At 47.1% G+C, this 15,635-nt stretch overlaps 2 protein-coding genes across 3 annotated transcripts; one reads left to right on the forward strand and one right to left on the reverse strand.

Moving 5' to 3' along the window:
* Positions 1–55: 55 nt before the first annotated feature.
* Positions 56–3,314, reverse strand: eaf1 (ELL associated factor 1). The gene is made up of 6 exons (XM_086153875.1): positions 3,068–3,314; positions 2,505–2,599; positions 2,070–2,206; positions 1,471–1,643; positions 1,188–1,391; positions 56–1,098 (listed from the first exon to the last, which is right to left on the reverse strand). The coding sequence occupies exons 1-6, from the start codon at positions 3,168–3,170 to the stop codon at positions 1,049–1,051; spliced, it is 762 nt and encodes a 253-aa protein (XP_086010001.1). The 5' UTR covers positions 3,171–3,314; the 3' UTR covers positions 56–1,048.
* A 5,183-nt stretch (positions 3,315–8,497) lies between these two features.
* mettl6 (methyltransferase 6, methylcytidine) lies at positions 8,498–14,364 on the forward strand. Of its 2 annotated transcripts, XM_086154426.1 has the most exons (8): positions 8,498–8,996; positions 11,068–11,202; positions 11,396–11,566; positions 11,664–11,805; positions 13,079–13,168; positions 13,250–13,378; positions 13,460–13,573; positions 14,162–14,364. In XM_086154426.1, the coding sequence occupies exons 1-8, from the start codon at positions 8,691–8,693 to the stop codon at positions 14,230–14,232; spliced, it is 1,158 nt and encodes a 385-aa protein (XP_086010552.1). In that variant the 5' UTR covers positions 8,498–8,690; the 3' UTR covers positions 14,233–14,364. The 2 variants fall into 2 exon arrangements, with proteins under 2 accessions (XP_086010552.1, XP_086010553.1); XM_086154427.1 differs by lacking the exons at positions 13,079–13,168; positions 13,250–13,378; positions 13,460–13,573; positions 14,162–14,364 and adding an exon at positions 12,042–12,448.
* The last annotated feature ends 1,271 nt before the right edge of the window (positions 14,365–15,635 follow it).

The following is a 15,635-nucleotide window of genomic DNA, read 5'->3' on the forward strand; positions in this document are numbered from 1 at the left end:
ATGTGTGTGTGTTTCCATGGTAATGACAAAGCCAGCAGGCAGCCAAGTCGACTCTGGAGGTAAAACCTTGTATTCTGGGTACATTTCCACCTTTGCAGTAATACTTCACATTTGTACAAACAGATTCCACACAAAAAAAAAGTACAGAGGTTAGGGGGAGGGATGTCCCTGCCACCGGGGGGCGCTCTCCCTGCACTCAGAGTACCGCTGCTTCACTCTCCTGGTGGACATATTGACCTGACATATTGACTCTGCACTACTGGCTATCAGGCGTGTATTTCTCAAACTGCATATTGTACTTGGATCAAGTATCTACAGCTTGCTCAGTCCTTGACTTTGGTTCAGAACGTAGAAACTCATAGATTCAAACACTGACCGGTTGGAAGTACACGGCTGGTACTCGTACTTTGAGGTAAAGTACAACATTTGGACCAGAAGGAAGGGAACGTTGGTCTCCTCAGTCTGTTTGGGAAAAATGATTGACAGGGGGGACGAGCTGCAGAGCCTGGTAACACTGGTGTGTGTGTGTGTGTGTGTGTGTGTGTGTGTGTGCGTGCGCATGTGCACACAGTGGGGGCCCAGTCTTTGGTGTTTCCAGAACAACCGGAGATCAAAATGAAGTTGAGAACACATAATTTGTGACCTTTGACCTTTCAGGAGGATCATCTGATGGATAGTTTCAGGTTAGCCTTCCAGCTCGCTAGGTCCGTACTACAATCGACAAAGACTTCAACTCGACTGTTGGGCTACAAGGTGGGGCTAAGCCCCGCCCCCTCGTGACAACAGGCTGCGAAAGAGAGAGCGAGGGAGAGAGAGCAGCAGCTCTGAGGTCAGGAAGTTCAAGCAAATGCTCCAATATAGAATCTCCGCTTCTAAAACAAAATATACATCCAGTAAAAATATACTCTCAGCGGGTGGGGGGATGACGCCGTCTCCTCGCCATCGGCTCAGACGGAACACTGACATGAAGTGGCGGCGTGAGGTGAAGACCCTTGAGTTGTGATGTGTAAGGGTCGGGTGGGATTCAGGAGGAAGAGGGGGGAGGGGGTCAGTCGTCGTCGCTGTCGCTCCCTGACTCGCTGAGCTGAAGGTCGTTTCCTGCGGAGATCAGAGGGGACAGAGCGGCGTTGTTTTCGTAAAAGTCATCGCAGGCCCGCGAACATGTGCGCGTTGTGCGTGGGACTGACGGAGTGTGTTCATCAGCTGGTTGTTGCCATTGGTGGCGGGGTGTCGCGGGGGTGAGGCCTGGGCAGGCGGGCGTGGCACGGTCTCATGCTCGCCGTCGCTGCTGCTGCTGTCGTCGCCGCTGGCCGAGGCGCTGGCCGACTCCGACGAGCTGCTGCTACCGCTGCTGCTCATCTGCTCGATCACCTCCACCTCCGCCCGCAGCTCTGGGGGCAGAATTCCATGAAATCACACGGACATTAGATTGGGGGCGAGGGGGTGGAAGCCCGCGGTCCGATTCCCTACCTCTCTTGATGTCGTCCAGCTGTGGTTCTGGTGAGGGGTTGTCCTTGGACGGCGACGGAGACGTCTTCACCCCGACTCCTGGCTTGGTGGGGGCGCGGAACTGGGGAGTAGGTTGGCTGGAGCGGACCGACTGCTGCTCCATCCGGGCCTGGATCTTGCTGCTGCCCTCGGCCCTGACAGGATGCAAAAGTTCACAGAAACACTGACAGCCATTTTGGGCCAAACCGTCTGGAAACATCTCATTTAGAAGATTTTAATTATTGACCTTCCAGTCTTTTTGCCACCACAAGCAACTTTATATTACAGTTTTGACACAATGCATTACTGCTCCAAGACCACAAGATGGAGCCAAAGAGCACATTATAGCGGTTGACAAATGTCATGTTGAGTGGGTATTATCACAAAATTTAAAAAAAAAATTAAAAAAGCTACTTGTGTAGTCAAAATAAAAATTGGGGCAAAATGAGGCCACTATAGACTCTCAGGAGTTCTCCTGTGGTGTGTGTGTGTGTGTGTGTGTGTGTGTGTGTGTGTGTGTGTGTGTGTGTGTGTGTGTGTGTGTGTGCGCGTGTGTGCGTGTGTGATTGTGTTTTGCTCACCTGGTCTTCTTGACCTGGATGCTGCTGCTCAGCTTCTCCAGGACAAACTCGCCAGTGTCGTGGTTGATGATTAGGACGCAGTCCTTCTGGTACGGACGCTTGTTGCCTTTAAATACTGTCATGGGTGGTGTGGAGCCCTGCAGCACAGAATACTGTCATAAAACTTTTTTACACTGAAATAAAAGGCAAACATTTTTAAAGCTCACTTTCTTACAATTGCTATTTGTAGTTTGTAATCAAGTGTTGTAGTTTGATTGGCTCATTCTTTGTGAGTGTGTGTGTGTTCAATCCCTGGTTCCTCCTATGTTTGCCATAGTGCCCTTGAGCAAGACACTCAGCACCCAGTTGCTCCTGAGGTTCTGGATTAGCACCAGCTCTGCCCCATCAGTGTGTGTGTGTGTGTGTGTGTGTGTGTGTGTGTGTGTGTGTTCTCACCGGGATGTGGGGCAGCGTGATGGTGACCTCGTCGCCCTTCCCCACCTGCAGCTCCCCCTCGCAGCTGGTGTCAATGGACGCCGGCTTGAAGTCATCTGCAAAGAAGGGCGGCACGCAGTGAGGACGCCAGTCATGTGACCAGCAGGAGATGGCGAAGGCACAGAAAATATCATAAATAAAAGTTCCAACATAAGAGTATTGGATGAAATCCCGGGAGCGGGATTTGTGAGAATACGCTTTCTCAACACTATTACTAATATGTATTAAAAATCATTCGAACTCAAGAAAACAATAAGTGCAATTCAATTATAACTTATTTTTCCTCTCAATTTCCGTTTACTACTTCGGCAAGTTAACAAATGAAACAACTTTGTGCCCATCAATTATAGTCCTATAACTATATAAATATGGTTATGGATGGATGTATTGTAAGTTGAGTTGTTTGTTTAAGTCAGTCGAAAAGGGAAAGCAATTTTATTCGTATTTTATAGTTATGATGCGAGTGGATCGGATGGGAGTCCCCGGGCCGGGAGCTGCCTCTCCCCCGGGAAGCGGACACTCACATCGGATGGTGTGAAAGGACGAGCGGGGCCTCTTGTCGAAGCTGTCCCCCAGCTTCAGGACGTGCTCCTCCTTGTCGAGCAGCGGGTTCGAGCTCCCGTTCATGGTCCGTTTCTTCACCGACGCAAAAAAAAAATAAAAGAAAATAAACAGGTTCAATATTAGCGTCCGCACAAGCGCCTCTTCGGGACGGACGCGGAGACACTCGGTTCCCCGGTAAATCGACCGGACGACGAACGCCTAGCTAGGCGGCTAACAGTTAGCAAAACATCCCGTTCGTCACGCCCCTTCCGCTTTGATTCCAGCTCATTTGAGTCCGGCTCTCAAATGTGTCCGACAAGAAACAAGAATACGATTTCAGCAGAAATTTTTGACTTTCTTGCTGAATTTAAAACGTCACATCGCTTAAAATACTTTGTAACGGGATCTTCTTAAAACACAGTTGACTGGTTAGTTCTTTTTAATTTCTGTGTGTTTTCACTGTTCAGGATAACAATTATAGATACGCAATGCATGTGAATGTAGGATAAGATGTAAAAGTAAATATATACGCAACCACAATAAAACATCAAGTATGTGAAGTATAAAAAAGAGTGTCTAACTGTCTAATGTTTTTCGCACTGAACTTTGAAGGTGACTTTTGCTACTCTCTATATTCAAATTCAAATTACATATATTTATACATTTTGAATTTTTATGCTGTTAAATCTCTATTGTTCTTTCGCCTCACTACCGGTAGATTATTTCTGCATGCGCTTTATACTCAATGGCTTTGTTTGTTCTTCGATTGTGGACTTTACTATTTGTATACACTCTATTATTGTTTTGTTCATCTCCGGTTACTTTGGAAAAGTGAGAAATATCTTCCCCATTCCTCTCTATATCTTTATACATGTGGAGACATTGACAACATAGCTGACTTTGACTTTGTCTAATGCATTGTATTCAAATAAATTGTACTTAATACAATAGCAGTAGAAGCATAGCAAAGCAAAATAATGTTACGTCCACTAGGAATGTTCGCTAGAAGCAATGTCTGTTGTGTTCTCCCTGTTCCTCCCTCTCCCTTCTCTGATTCTAGGTGGGCATGTGACGTTGTGTGGCGGTGAGGCAGACAGGTGGAAGCAATTGACAATCAGCAAACAAGGCGCAGCTGATTGGCCACACCCATCTTGTGCAGCTTAAAAGCCGCACACACCGGATGTGTAATTGCCGGAATGTCACATTACACAACGACGACCACTGGGCCACACATGTGACTATCTGGTTTTGGTTGTCCCTCGCCAGCTCAGCTTCTGTTCGTCAGAACCCCTGGATCATTCCACCGGTCTGCTACACTGTCATCCAACTCCACTGTCCTCTGCCTGCCTGGAACCCCCTGCTTGACTCACTGCCTTCCCACCAGTTGAGTACCGTAGGATTGTTTAGATTAGGAATCCTTGCCTTACTGAATTTGCTAGTTCATTCGTTCGCCTGTTTGTTCGTAGCCTGTTCGATAATTGATAATGTTATTTTGTATCGCCGCTTAGGTCTGTTCACTAGTGTTAAAGCTAGTTGCCTTCAGTTTGTTAGCGTTTTCACTAGATTTTCTAGTCCCCTTTAGTTGACCTGTTCACTAGTGTTGCTAGTTCTCCTTTGTCCCTTATTCAGTTTTTTTGTTTGCCTCCATTTCTGTTTGTATTTTGGCTATCATTAAATATTTATTACTACACTCTGAGTCCTGCTCGTGTCTTGTTGTTCCGCACCTGAGTCTTTGAATCACCTGTAACAAATAATGGCAATTTTCATGGAGAGAGAGTAAGCTTGTGGATGCTATTGAGAGGTTGTATTGCACCAGATCATGGCTGTAAAGATAGCACAGGATAATAAATGTAATTTTACACAATAGTAAATGTAATAATTATGAGACCTGAAGTGCAATATTGTGCATGACTGAACATTTTTCACAACGGAAAAAAAATATTGCACATTGTATACAAACGTGACAAATGCAGCCTCAGGGCGGCACTGGCCCGTGTCTCTCCAAGCCTGTCTTGGGGAGGCATGGAGCAGTGTCTCCCTGTGCCGGTCCCAAGCCCGGATAAATGCAGAGGGTTGCGTCAGGAAGGGCATCCGGCGTAAAACTTTTGCCAAAACCAAATATGCGAGTCAACCAAAACTATACCAGATCGGTCGCAGACCCGGTTAACGACCGCCATTGGTACTGATGACCTACAGGGTACTAATGGAAATTGGGCTACTGTGGGTCGAAGAAGAGGAGTGCGTGTTCGGAGGCAGAGAGAGGAGGAAAGGAAAAAGTCTGGGACTGAGTAGGGACTTTGAATATTGGGACTGACAGGAAAAGGTAGAGAGTTGGTGGACATGATGCAGAGAAGGAAGGTGGATATACTGTGTGTCCAGGAGACCAGGTGGAAAGGTAGTAAGGCTAGAAGCTTAGGAGCAGGCTTTAAGTTGTACTATTATGGTACTGACAAGAGGAGAAATGGAGTAAGAGTTATCTTGAAGGAGTTTGTTAGGAGCGTCCTAGAGATGAAAAGAATGTCAGATAGACTTATGAGTCTGGAAATTGAAGGTGTGATGCTCAATGTTGTTAGTGGCTATGCCCCGCAGGTGGGATGTGAATCTGAAGAGAAGGAGAAGTTCTGGAATGAGTTGGATGAAGTGATGCAGAATATTCCCAGAAATGAGTAGTAATTGGTGCAGACTTCAATGGACATGTTGGTGAAGGCAAAAGAGGGAATGAAGAAGTGATGGGCAGATTTGGTATCCAGGATAGGAATGCAGAGGGACAGATGGTGGTAGACTTTGCAAAAAGGATGGAAATGGCTGTAGTGAACACCTTATTCCAGAAAAAACAGGAACATAGGGTAACTTATGAGAGCGGAGGTCGGAGCACGCAGGTAGACTACATCTTGTATAGATGAGGTAACCTGAAAGAGATCAGTGACTGCAAAGTAGGTGAGAGTGTAGCCAGACAGCATAGGATGGTGGTTTGTAGGATGACTCTGGTGACAAGGAAGATGAAGAGGACAAAGGCAGAGCAGAGGACAAAATGGTGGAAGCTGAAAAGGGAGGAGTTGAGAAAGGGTTTGGGTGGTCAGGGTGAGCTTCCAGATTGGATAACAGCTAGTGTTATCAGGGAGACAGGTAGAAGAGAACTTGGTGTGTCATCTGGAAGGAAAGTAGATAAGGAGACTTGGTGGTGGAATGAGGAAGTGCAGGAGTGTATACAGAGAAGGCGGTTAGCGAAGAAGTGGGATACTGAGAGGACTGAAGAGAACAGACAGGAGTTCAGGGAGATGCGGCGAAAGGTAAAGCAAGAGGTAGCAAAGGCAAAACAAAGGGCTTATGATTACTTGTATGCTCGGTTGGATAGTAAGGAGGGTGAGAATGATCTATACAGGTTGGCGAAACAGAGATAGATGGAAAGGATGTACAACAGGTCCGGGTGATTAAGGACAGAGAGGGAAATGTATTGACAGATACTAGAAGAGTGATGGGAAGATGGAAAGAGTACTTTGAAGAGCTGATGAATAGGGAAAATGAAAGAGGGGCAAGGGTAGAAGAGGTGATTATTGTAGACCACAAAGTAGCAAAAATTAGTAAAAGTGAAGTGAGGAAGGCATTGAAGAGGATGAAGAGTGGAAAAGCAGTTGGTCCTGATGATATACCTGTGGAGGTGTGGAAGTGTCTAGGAGAGGCAGCGGTAGATTTCCTGACTAGATTATTCAACAGGATCTTAGAGAGTGAGAAGATGCCTGAAGAATGGAGACAAAGTGTGATGGTGCCTATTTTTAAGAATAAAGGGGATGTGCAGAATTGTGGCGACTATAGAGGGATTAAGTTGATGAGCCATACAATGAAGTTATGGGAAAGAGTAGTGGAAACTAGACTGAGAGCAGAAGTCAGCATTTGTGAACAGCAGTATGGCTTCATGCCTAGGAAGAGTACTACAGATGCAGTATTTGCGTTGAGAATGCTAATAGAAAAGTACAGAGAAGGCCAGAGGGAGTTGCATTGCGTTTTTGTAGACCTAGAAAAAGCATATGACAGGGTGCCAAGAGAGGAGCTCTGGTATTGTATGAGGAAGTCTGGAGTGGCAGAGAAGTATGTTAGACTGGTGTAGGACATGTATGCTAGCTGTGAGACACTGGTGTGCTGTAGGGGTAACAGAAGTTCAAGGTGGAGGTGGGACTCCATCAGGGATCAGCTCTGAGCCCCTTCTTGTTCGCAATGGTGATGGATAGGCTGACAGATGAGGTTAGACAGGAATCCCCATGGACCATGAAGTTTACGGATGACATTGTGATCTGTAGTGAGAGCAGACAACAGGTAGAGGAAAATCTAGAGAGGTGGAGGTATGCTCTGGAAAGGAGAGGAATGAAAGTTAGTTGCAGCAAGACAGAATATATGTGTGTGAACGAGAGGAACTCTGGTGGAGCGGTGAGGCTACAGGGAGTGGAGATCAAGAAGCTGGAGGATTTCAGGTACTTAGGGTCAACAGTCCAGAGCAACGGAGAGTGCGGAAAAGAGGTGAAGAGATGGGTCCAAGCAGGTTGGAATGGGTGGAGAAAAGTGTCAGGGGTACTATGTGATAGAAGACTATCGGCCAGAATAAAAGGGAAGGTGTACAAGACAGGGGTGAGACCAGCGATGATGTATGGGCTAGAAACTGTTCCAATGACCAAAAGACAGCAGGCAGAACTAGAGGTTGCAGAGATGAAGATGTTGAGGTTCTCTTTGGGAGTGACCAGGATGGATAGGATCAGGAATGAGTCTATCAGAGGGACGGCACATGTTCGATGTTTTGGAGAGAAGGTCAGAGAAGCCAGACTGAGATGGTTCGGTCATGTACAGAGAAGAGATAGTAAATATATTGGTAGACGGATGCTGGAATTGGAACTGCCAGGCAAGAGGTCTCGAGGAAGACCAAAGAGAAGATTTATGGACGTAGTGAGAGAGGATATGAAGGTAGTTGGTGTGAGAGAGGAAGATACAGAGAATAGGGTTAGATGGAGAAAGTTGACTCGCTGTGGCGACCCCTGGCGGGAAAAGCCAGAAGAAGAAGAGGAAGAAGTATACAAACGTGACAGTACAAGACGTATTAAAGTATATCGTGCACATAATATTGAGTCTAATGTAGCCCATGGGTCTGAGAATGATATTGCACATGATGATGCAAGAAATCATATAACCCATGATTTTGAAAGTTCACATGGAATCAGAATGAAATCACACCTTAAAGGTCACTGAGATTGGCACCTGTATGATGTGGGTAAACAGCAAAATAAAAAATATTTTTTTATATTTTTAACTACAGTAAATTTGGTTTGGTGTCAAATATCTAAAGTTCGAAGTAAACAATTTCGAAGAATTGTCAGAGGCGGAATCAATATACAGGAAGTGTTTTCCTTCCGGAACATTTTAATTGACGGACAAGATGGAGGCGAAAAGTATCTCGACGTTTCATTTGACTCTTTTTTTTTAACTTAAATTGCGGAGGAAACAACTCTAAGCTCCGAGGCTGTTTGACTTGTGGACGGACTAGTGGATAATGAAGTCAATGTGAGAATCTGGGTGGGAGGAAAACCCACGGCTTTTAAAAGAAGTGTCCTCCGACTCGACATGGCGACACCGGAAAAGCAAAGTTCCGCGGCAGTCAGTAACGAGGCGCCCGGGGAGGAGGCTTGTCAAGATGTTGAACTTTCCCGGCAGGAGGACCAGAAGCCCCCCGCCGCTCGTCTCCTCAGCCCGGAGGAGCGGGAGCGGCTAGCCGGCGACGGGACGCTGGTGTCCGCCTTCCGCCAGAGGAAGCTGGAGGAGGAGGCGCAGAAGAACTGGGACCGCTTCTACAACCGGAACTCCACCAACTTCTTCAAGGACCGACACTGGACCACCAGGGAGTTCCAGGAGCTCCGCGCTTGTCGGGAGGCGAGTAAACACACACACACACACACACACACACACACACACACACACTGTTGTGTTTTGCGTAAAAAGGCGACCGGAGATATTAGAGTAGCACTTAGTTGTTTTACTGAAGAGCAGAGCACAGGTGATGATAGCAATTCGTACCAATAGACGTGAGCCCGCCTACAGAGAGTCTGCGCATGTGCAGATTGCAAGTAAACCTATATGGTTAACTGTTCAATATTACTGTGTCCACAGTCAATATTCTACATCCCCTTTCCTTAGTTGGAACCTCCAACCATGAACACAGTCTCAACATCTTAATAGTAATATAGTGTTAAACTTATTCCATACTTATGTGACTGAATCATGAAATACGACATATCCAAACAATGAAAAGAAGTGTGCAAATAACTGTGATAACCATTCAACAAGTCATCATGTAACTTAGTCAGACATTAACAAAATACCCTCTTAGCAGTATAGCTCTTTGTACTTGGGGTTACGTTTACTGATGCGACCTGAGCGCGTTCTATAAACATCCACGTTTGCAGATGGTTCGGAAGCAGAGGCTCGATCCGCCGGGCACTCAGAGTCTGCATGCTGTTCTGCATAGCCATGTCCGGTAACTGTCATACGCCTTGTTGGATCAGGCCCAGTGTCTTGATAAGAGTCTCTCGGGTCAACCTGAGTCGGTGCGGGTTCAGGAACAGTTAAGATGTGTTTTCTTTTTCTCCTGTATGTTTGTCCTTCCGACTGAATCAGGTATGATCTGGGCTCATTGCATGTTTCTTTCACAACTCCTGTGCATTTATATCCTTTCGGTGTTTGAAGCCTGACTACCGGTCCTTCTGTTAGAGGTTTCAGAGGTCGGCTCGTTTTGTCATAGTAGCTTTTTTGCGCGAGTCTTTTATTGAGAAGTTGAGCACGTACGTCCTCTAGCTTGCACATATCGGGTTCAAGGAGCTTTTTGGAGACAGGGAGAGTAGTGCGCGTCTGTCGCGACATAAGTCTTTGTGCAGGAGACCCAAGCTTAGTGTCACAAGGAATGTTTCTCAAATTGAGTAGGTTGAGAAAGATGTCAGTTTTGTCTCTGTGAGATTTCTCTATGAGGCTTTTAGCACTACGGACAGCTCTCTCCGTCAATCCATTTGATTGGGGATACTCAGGGCTGCTTGTCACATGAGTGAAGTCCCATTGCCTTGCAAAGTCCTTGAAACGCTGACTCGTGAACTGTCGTCCGTTGTCGGTGATGAGAGTGTGAGGTGTACCGTGGACAGAGAAATGACGTTTCAACTTACCAATGACTGTTGTTGATGTGAGATTACGCAGCCGGTCAATCTCAAACCAGCCTGAAAAGGAATCTACAAGTACCAAGTATTGTTGGTTATGCCAGTCAAAGATGTCTGCTGCCAAAGTCGACCATGGTATCTCCGGAATAGGGTGGAGAAGAAGCGGCTCTTTTTGTTGGTGTGGTTTTGCACAGCATCCACGTGTGTAACTGAGCTACTCGGGGTCATCAGCGTTACGTTGTGCTTCTCTGTAACTTCGTGTATTTGACACACAGAAATTGCCTTGGCTAAAGTTAAGCCACTGTCACGCAAAAGACTTTTCCTGAGATGGTTGTTATTTATACCACACACCAGTCTGTCTCTGATAAGTTCCTCGCTCAGCTCCCCAAAGTTGCAGCTCCTAGCTTTAATTTTCAAATCACTTCTGTAAGATTCAATAGTCTCACCAGCCTTTTGGTTGCGCATGTTAAACTTGTGCCGTTCCATCGTCACGTTTGTCTGAGGATTGCACATTTCTCTGAACTTTTTTTTTGAGGCATTCAGGATCCCACTTCTGACACCATGTTGTGTTTTGCGTAAAAAGGTGACCGGAGATATTAGAGTAGCACTTAGTTATTTTACTGAAGAGCAGAGCACAGGTGATGATAGCAATTTGTACCAATAAACATGAGCCCGCCTACAGAGAGTCTGCGCATGTGCAGATTGCAAGTAAACATATATGGTTAACTGTTCAATATTACTGTGTCCACAGTCAATATTCTACACACACCATTATTGAGTGTTAAACTATTGTCTTTCAGACGGCGTCCCAGAGGCTGGTGCTGCTGGAGGCCGGCTGCGGGGTGGGGAACTGCATCTTCCCTCTGCTGGAGGAAGATCTCAACATCTTCGTCTACGCCTGCGACTTCTCGCCCCGGGCTGTGGACTTTGTGAAGGTGAGAGACCTTCCTGCTGGCAAAGGAGGCTCTGGAAACGTCAGGTTCTGTTTGCCTTCGCAATCTTTTGGGTGGTTTTATACATTTTGAGGCTCTAACATATTTTTCTGTCACTTTCTTGACACATTTCTACCTTTATTTTGATTTTGTGTTATATCCTCACCCTGTCTTGTTTCTACCCCCCCTCTCCCAGGCCAACCCTCTGTACACTCCTGAGCGATGCCTGGCCTTCCAGTGCGACCTCACCAAGGACGACCTGAGGTCCTGCGTGCCGGCGGGCACGGTGGACGTGGTCACGCTGGTCTTTGTCCTGTCAGCCGTCCATCCCGACAAGATGGAGCTCGTCCTAACAAACATCTGCAGGGTGAGAGGGACAGCTTGGATCCTTGGATTCACAGGACATATTTGAATCTTCTCTCAGGAAATGATGAAACTGATAAGTGTTGACTTTCTTTCCAAAGGTGCTGAAGCCGGGCGGCGTGGTCCTCTTCAGAGACTACGGCCTGTACGACCATGCCATGCTGCGCTTCAAGGCCGGGAGCAAACTGGGGCAGAACTTCTACGTGCGCCAGGATGGAACCCGGTCCTTCTTCTTCTGCAGAGGTCAGTCCTCAGGGTCTCTGGTAGCCTAAGGTCCAATTTGACAGCGGCACCAGGAGACGTGAAGTCAAACAGAGGCCGATTGCCTGATTTGTCAAGCGCTTTGAGGAGACTGTGCTCAATAATTTCAAATCAGAGGCAGGATGGCAGGGGGCGGCGACCTTCGCTTCACACCCGCAATCATCCCGGTAGCCTTTCCGGTGTCAGGTTTAACCCCACCTCTGCTGTCTGCTTTGCAGAATTCCTGGCCCGGCTGTTTTCCCGGTCGGGCTTCCTTTGCGTCGCCAACGAATACGTCCTGAGGGAGACGGTTAACAGGAAGGAGGGGCTCTGCGTCCCCCGGGTCTTCTTGCAGAGCAAGTTCACCAAGTTGAACCCCGAGCGCCAGACCTGACAGGAGAGGCGTGAAGAACGTTTGGACTCAGATACTTTATCCGCCAATCCAAAGAGACAATGGATCAAGAAAACAAGTTCTTCGCAACTCATTGTGATTCTGATGTTTGATTTCCTGTTTGGTCAGTTTTCCCATGAAGACTGAGGGTACGTGTGGTAACGGGTCTGACGTGGCTGCTTCCTGTCTGAAATTACAACTTCCCATCTCACTAACTCGGCCATGTCTGACTATTCCTTCATCAGTCTGAAACCTGACAAAATAAAACTCCAACCCCATCGAAGAAATGACAGACTTCGGTTTTATTCTGGATTTGTACCTCTGGAATTTAATCCGGAGTGTAGAACATCAATGGGTCATTTTATTTTGAAAGCTACCAGACAGGAAGTGGCTCCTTGGACTGATCCGAACTGGCCCTCTGCATAGGGAAGATGCTCCTTCCCGGCGGCTGTGAAAGAACCAGGTCGGCGTGAAACGGTACAGGCTGAAAATCCGCATGCGTCAGCAGGGCCATGGTGACAACGCATTTCCCAGCCTTTATGGGTTGAGAAGAACAAGATAAAGGAGAGCATCGGGAGCAGTGACGTTCTTGTGGGTTTTCTTGGCTGGTATTTATCAGTGTCATCGTCGAATCACAGTGGGTGATGCATATCCTGCCTCCCCTACGCGCACATACATACCTTCCCCCGCCGTCTGTCAGTGTCCATTTGTTGCTTGAGGTCCATCAGGATGCCAGAACCGTACTACAACATGCCACTTGAAGCTCGCCAGCAGGCAGTGGGATCCTTTTGGGGTCGGGATCTGAACTCCACTCATCTTCTCTGACGGTTTGAACTTCCCGTGTGTCTGCCTCAGGTAATTCACGGCCGTTCGTATGTTCCTCAGCAGGTTTCAGGTCCCTGGCGGCGGTGGGAGTGGGCTTCACCTTGCTGTGTGGTCTGCAGTGTGTGCTGAATGTATACCTGTGGCGCTTGAGTGAGTTTTTCGGAAACAAGATCGGTTGTGTTCCTCTATTAGGCGTGTAAATCGCAGCTTGATTTGTTGTCGCCACCCCAGATGAGCCTTGTGGCAACCTCAACGTCCCCACCTGCAACTTCACCATATCGCGCAGGGACATGGAGGAGAATTTACAGCAAATATTTAGCGCCGCACTTAGAGCAGAACTTGAGAAGCTGAAGATCTCAGGTGAGTGCAGCATGAAGCTTCACACTCCCCTCCACCTCCATCCTTGCCTAACCACTATGTGTGCTCCTTCTCGTTCGGTAGGCTCCGTCCAGAGGTGCGGGGACACGAGGTGCTGCTTTGAGATCAGCTGGATCTCTAAGAAGGGACAGCAGCTGCTGGTGGTCAGATGGGCCTGTGGACAGGCTGCAAGGAAATGTAAATGTTCCTCCTCTCCACAAAGATGATTGTTGTTATGAAAAAGGGCAGCTTGGAGATACAGGAAGTTGAGACTGCTGTTAGGACAGCAAAGCAGGAAGTGAAAGAAAGAAGCCATTTAAGATGAGTGTTTCACATCATGGTGATTAGATCATGGGTTGGAGGTCGGGAACACAGAACCAAAAGACCAAACCCCGATGACTGAGCAGATTTCTGCAGAAGCTCCGCCCCCAACTTTGTGCCTCTGGGCCACCGAAGGTCTGGTGTGAGTCCAGGATCACACGAGGGTCCAGCGGGGGTTCACCGGGGCCGCCACCTAGTTGTCAGACGGAGGACTGCGCCATCTATACGCAGGTCCCCCTCAGAATCTGGAAGGGGGCGGTTGTCCTTCAAAACATCAGCATGAAATTCAGCTGGATCTATGAGAAGGATCTGCAGGATTAAACCCCCACTGGTTTCTCCAGCAACCGTTTTTTTAGAAGAGCCCAGATTCAAAACTGTTCAGAAGAACAAGTCATGAACCCCTGATGGAATCCAGGTGATTTCAAATGCGCGCCTTCATCCCTCTTCCTCTTTCTCCCTCCCCAGCTACAACCCTGTCCATCAACCAGGGATTGGACATCGTCCAGTTGGGAGGACATTGGTACCTGACGGAGTAGGACTCTCAGAACATCGACTGACCTCCTGTGGGTTTCCATGTCACACTGACCTGCTGCACTCGGACTTCACCCAGCACAAATAAATGACGAATGCCGTCAATAAAAGTATTTACAGGCTGCAGGGAGACCTTTATCTGTTTATTTGTGGTTTAAATTTCACAGCAGGAGTTGGAGATAACTGAGGAATCAGAGACATGTCAGACCCTTCCCCAATTATCATTTTTATTGATCTGTAGATCATCAATAGTCCCAATCCAGTGCCCCCCAGTGCCAGGGTTCTCTTGCACAGACTGCCGCCGACCAGTAAGCGGTGCTATTGTCGCTTATTTTGATAGGATATGTTTTTTTTAGCTTGAAGAAAAAGGAAGTAGAATCTGATGACTCATTTACACAGAAAACATTTTTTCTATTCAACATTTTTGACTTTCAGGTAATATGAAAATAACATGTCCATCTATAATTGTATGACAGTTTTACTTTGATGTCTTTCTTTCAAATTTTTCTATATTTATACTATTTGCATCGTATATCTACATTCTCCACAGTCATCCCAGATTTATACTTATATTCATTTTTAATCTCTGTACAGACAAGTCGTTCCATAACCTTTTATGACTGATCATCACACACAGACCAAGGAAATGATGAATTCCCGTGTCCTGGTCCTCTTCTTGCACTGTTCTACTAATTTAAAGCGATTTCTGCTTCAGTTTATAGACCATGTTTCAAATCGGCATATCGAATTATGTGTTATTATTATACAGCCATTATACCATCATATGTTTGGATGTCGGTTTATGATATAGGAAATAGTCTGGAACTGCCATTGGTCGAGTGACCACTCTCTCCTCTCTATCTCTGTCTACTATGCAAATATACTGCTGCTACAGCTACGAGTTAATAACATGACAAAAGTCAACAGTCACAGAGGCTGTTTGTGTGTGTGCGTGTGTGTGTGTCAGCTGAAGCACAGGGAGTAAACAGCTGAGTGGGTTAGTGTATCATGGCGGTCCAGACTAACGATGAGAGCCAGATTTTGTGCACACACACACAGCGAGCTCCTGTTCGGGCCATGAATGGAGATGCTGTCCGTTGGGTGGCCCGGTATCACTCAGCATAGTGTGGAGTCCATCCCTTCATCCAGCCAAGAGGAAGGACGGAGCTGTGTCTGGAGGCTGGGTTAAAACGCAAAACCCAGCTATGGAGGTGATGGTGGAGGTGGTGCATGTCGTGCAGATTGTGCCAGATATGCATGTAGTACAGGAGGTGATGGTCTAAGTGGTGTATGTCGTGCAGGAGATGATGGTCCAGGTGATGCATGTGGCCCATGTAGTGCACATGGTGATGGTCTGGGTAGTGCCGGTGGTGCAGATGATACATGCAGTGCAGGTGATGTCCAGGAG

This window comes from Fistularia commersonii, chromosome 10 (assembly GCF_037954325.1).
Source record: "Fistularia commersonii isolate RoL2024-O1a breed Wild chromosome 10, RoL_Fcom_v1.0, whole genome shotgun sequence".
In the NCBI taxonomy this organism is placed as follows: Eukaryota; Metazoa; Chordata; class Actinopteri; order Syngnathiformes; family Fistulariidae; genus Fistularia; species Fistularia commersonii.